General features: G+C 45.8%; 1 protein-coding gene across 1 annotated transcript; it reads left to right on the top strand.

The window, feature by feature from the left end:
- Positions 1-222: 222 nt before the first annotated feature.
- TSPYL1 (TSPY like 1) lies at positions 223-3,050 on the top strand. The gene has a single exon (XM_063096929.1). The coding sequence runs from the start codon at positions 313-315 to the stop codon at positions 1,597-1,599; it is 1,287 nt and encodes a 428-aa protein (XP_062952999.1). The 5' UTR covers positions 223-312; the 3' UTR covers positions 1,600-3,050.
- Positions 3,051-3,896: the final 846 nt, after the last annotated feature.

Genomic DNA, 3,896 nt, shown 5'->3' with positions numbered 1-3,896 from the left:
TGCAATGCAAGGACGGTCGTCACTGCCATTCGTCTCTGAAGACGACTTACATCTATTTATGTAAGTAAAATTACAATTCCAACTGGTTACATTCACAGAAGTAAAAGTAAGAGAATACTCCTGGCTACAGAGTACGGCGCACCAACGACGGGCGCGGCGAATTCTCGCGATAGCGTGAGATCTATAGCCCTGACGTCACCGCCACAGAGACGCTCGCGAGACCAGAGGGTGAGTGGTGTAAGCGGCGGCTAGTCCCGAACGAGGCTTCTGTGCGGGAGACAGGCGTTCATCTACCGTTGCTCTGTTACCATCATGAGCGACCTGGATGGGGTCGAGAGGACCCCTCTCCCCCAAACCTGCAGCCTCACTATTGCCGACCATGACCCGGGAGACTCGGACCCACACCAGTGCCTGAGGCTCCGGGAGGGAACCGAGGCGACACAGGTGATGGCGGAAACGGGTGAGGGAAGCTTGGAGACCGTCGCGATCCCACCGCCCCAGCTTTCAGAGGAGGGGGGAGTACCCTCGGATCCCGCGGACTGTGGCCGTACTCCCCTGACCCGTGTCGATGGGGGTCGCAGCCACGTAGCGATCAAAGGCGGGCAGGAAGAGGCTCCGCCTCCCACGGTGGGCCTGGAAGCAGCCTCTTTGTTGGCGGCAACTGACAGCAGCCCGGAAAATGGCTTTCAGGATTGGGGGAAGGCCCTAGAAACCTGTGGCGCCGAGTGGTCGGGGTCTGAGGTGATGGCAGAGGCGAAGGCCGCGGAAGTGGCGACCGAAAAGAACGTCACCTTCCCTGTAGCAATGGATGCGGAGAGGGCTGAGGTGGTGCGGAAGGAGGGAGTGGAAGAGGAGATGCAGGTGGAAGAGAAGCCCGTGGATGAAGAAGTAGAAGTGGTGGAGGAAAACAGAGTGGAAGAGGAGGTGAAGGAGGAGGCAGGGCCCTGGCCTCTGAATGTGGCTCTCCGCATGAATCCTCTGGAGGCCATCCAGTTGGAACTGGACACTGTGAATGCTCAGGCTGACAGGGCCTTCCAACAGCTGGAACACAAGTTTGGGCGAATGCGTCGACACTACCTGGAGCGGAGAAACTACATCATTCAGAATATCCCGGGCTTCTGGATGACTGCCTTTCGGAACCACCCTCAGTTGTCCCCCATGATTAGGGGCCAAGATGCAGAGATGTTAAGGTATATAACCAATTTGGAGGTAAAGGAACTCAGACACCCTAGGACTGGCTGCAAATTCAAGTTCTTCTTCCGAAGAAACCCCTATTTCAGAAATAAGCTGATTGTCAAGGAATATGAGGTCAGATCGTCTGGCCGGGTGGTGTCTCTTTCCACTCCAATCATATGGCGCAGAGGACGTGAACCCCAGTCCTTCATTCGCAGAAACCAAGACCTCATCTGCAGCTTCTTCACCTGGTTTTCAGACCACAGCCTTCCAGAGTCTGACAAAATTGCTGAGATTATCAAAGAGGACCTTTGGCCAAATCCACTGCAATATTACCTGTTGCGTGAAGGAGTCCGTAGAGCCAGACGTCGCCCAATAAGGGAGCCAGTGGAGATCCCCAGGCCCTTTGGGTTCCAGTCGGGTTAAACTTTGCCCTTGGCAGTACTCCTGCACAAGGTCCCCTACCACCTCATGCTGGAACTGTGCTTGGGCAACAGCAATGGGTATGCGTTTTTTGTTTTGTTTTAATTTTTTGCTGACCTTTCGGCACCCTCTCTTCCTCTGGATATTCAGTTCTTTCAACCTCAAGATTGAGACTGTCGTGGACATGCTTCTCCACTTCCACATTGCCTTCATGCTATTCTGCATTAATACTGTGTGCTGCATGGCCACTGTTCACACTGCTTCTAAGCCAAGCAAATGATGCTGTAAGATTGCACTGCCTTTATCTACACTTCTAGGGGCCCTGTGTTCCCAGGGCCTCCGATCTGCTTACTGCCACCTGAATTTCTAGCTATGTCGAGGAGCCCATGCTGTCTGCTGTGCCTCTAGCCGTAGAGGCACATGGCCTGTGGACAGTTACTGGACATTAATGAGTCAAGGAAGAGAAGCAATGGGGAACTTGTTCTATGTGATTTATGCTACTCCATCCTGCACCTCTGGTCACTTATTGCTGCCTCCCACTAGCTATGCCCACCTGCCTTGGTTTCTGCCAAGGTCCCTTTCTCTGTCTTTCCCCCCTTTTCTCCTATCTCTTAAAAAAAAAAAAAATGACGGCTTAGGAACATCTGCAAAAGCAGGCTTTTTAGTTTATTTTAGTTGTTTCATTTCCGGAGACAGAGAGGTTGTCCTGTAAAATATACTGTTAGAGCTCTTTTTGTCCTCTTTGCTCTCTTCCTAACACACCAGCCCCTTTAGCAACTCCTAGAAGGTTTAAAGGAGACAGAGCTAGATGGAATGAAAGGTGCGGTATAGTTTATAGTAGATGGAAGAACTAAGAGATCGTGTTCCGTGCCCTTAGCAGGGGAAACTGAACAAAAAGCCTGGACAAGAGTTCTTTAAAGAAACACACACAGTGCAACTTTGGATGCTTTCTCTCTTGTTTTTATTTGGCCTAATTTATGTGAAGGTTAATACTATGTCCTTATTTCACTAGTAGTTAGTAAAATCTTATTTTCTGTGTTTCTGCTTATTGGGAAAATTGAACTATACAATCTTTTGCTTTCAACTGGGAACATTTAGAAGAATAACAGTCTTAATTTGCTGTCCAATATAGAGACTTATGTGAATATTTATAACAGTTTTCAACTTGTTCTACTCTGTTAAACTGTATTCTTAGAAACATAGTTTGAATAACTTGGTGTCTACCAGACTTGTCAAATTGTTGTCTTCATGGAAAATTAATCTACAAAAATGTGTGGCTTGTTTGATTGTCTCACTTGGTAATTTGCCCTGGTAACAATTTAGTAATTGATGTGTCTCTTTTCCTAAATTGCATAAATACCTGTGAGATTACTCTGTCAAATTGGAAGTGTACCACTGGCATATTTGTCTTCCTTTACTTGCATGATGGTTAAAATAAAAGCATGTCACTACTAGATTTCTTATTTTTCACCCTGCCCACAAACATGCTCAAATGAAAATTTTCAACTTAATGACAGATTATGGAGTCATTAAATTTCTTAAAAGGACAAAATAAGCATTATCCCAAAGGTAAGAAAATAGGGCACAAAACTATGCCTTCCAAGGTAGGGAGGGTAATTATTGCTGTTGTTTTCCTTTAAAATGTAACAGTTGCAACTGCTTACTCATGATGTCACTTCTTTCCTCCATTTCTGTGTCTGTAAATGATATTCTCAGGCCATTCAGCCTTTCTTTTATTCGCTTGTGCATTTAATAAGCAGACATCAGGGAGTATCTATCATATGTGATGTACTCTTCTATTCTTATACTTTCTGTAAAAACTTGTTCATTCTTGTCTTCAGACTTCACTACCACCCATTTCTATCTGTCAAATCCTTCAAGGCCTGTCCTTGTTTTTGTTTTTGGCAGCTGGCTGGTTTGGGGATCAAATCTGTGACCTTGGTGTTATAAGCCTGTGCAAGGCTTGTCCTTGGTAACTCCTCTGCCTTGTAGTCTTTCTGTTCCCTGTAGGGAAGATAAAATGTTTCTTTATGTACTTAGTGTACTTTGTAGGAACCTCTGTTCTAGAAAGTAACACATAATTATTCATTATAGTGAATTCCACAAATATTTATTAAGGCATTCTGTTAGGCCCAGGGAAGAGAAAAAGAATAAGAGAAAGTCCATTCCCTTCATTGTTAAAGAATTGGGGAAGGGCTGTTATGCAAACAAACGGAGAATGATACAGTAAAATAAAATACAGAGATGTATTTTCACACGTTTTCCACATTTTCACTCTTACTAGTTTCAAAATTGAAAGT

This window comes from Cynocephalus volans, chromosome 5 (genome assembly GCF_027409185.1).
Source record: "Cynocephalus volans isolate mCynVol1 chromosome 5, mCynVol1.pri, whole genome shotgun sequence".
Taxonomy (NCBI): Eukaryota; Metazoa; Chordata; class Mammalia; order Dermoptera; family Cynocephalidae; genus Cynocephalus; species Cynocephalus volans.
Note: the sequence above shows the minus strand (reverse complement) of the source record. Positions and strands in the feature narration are given on the sequence as shown.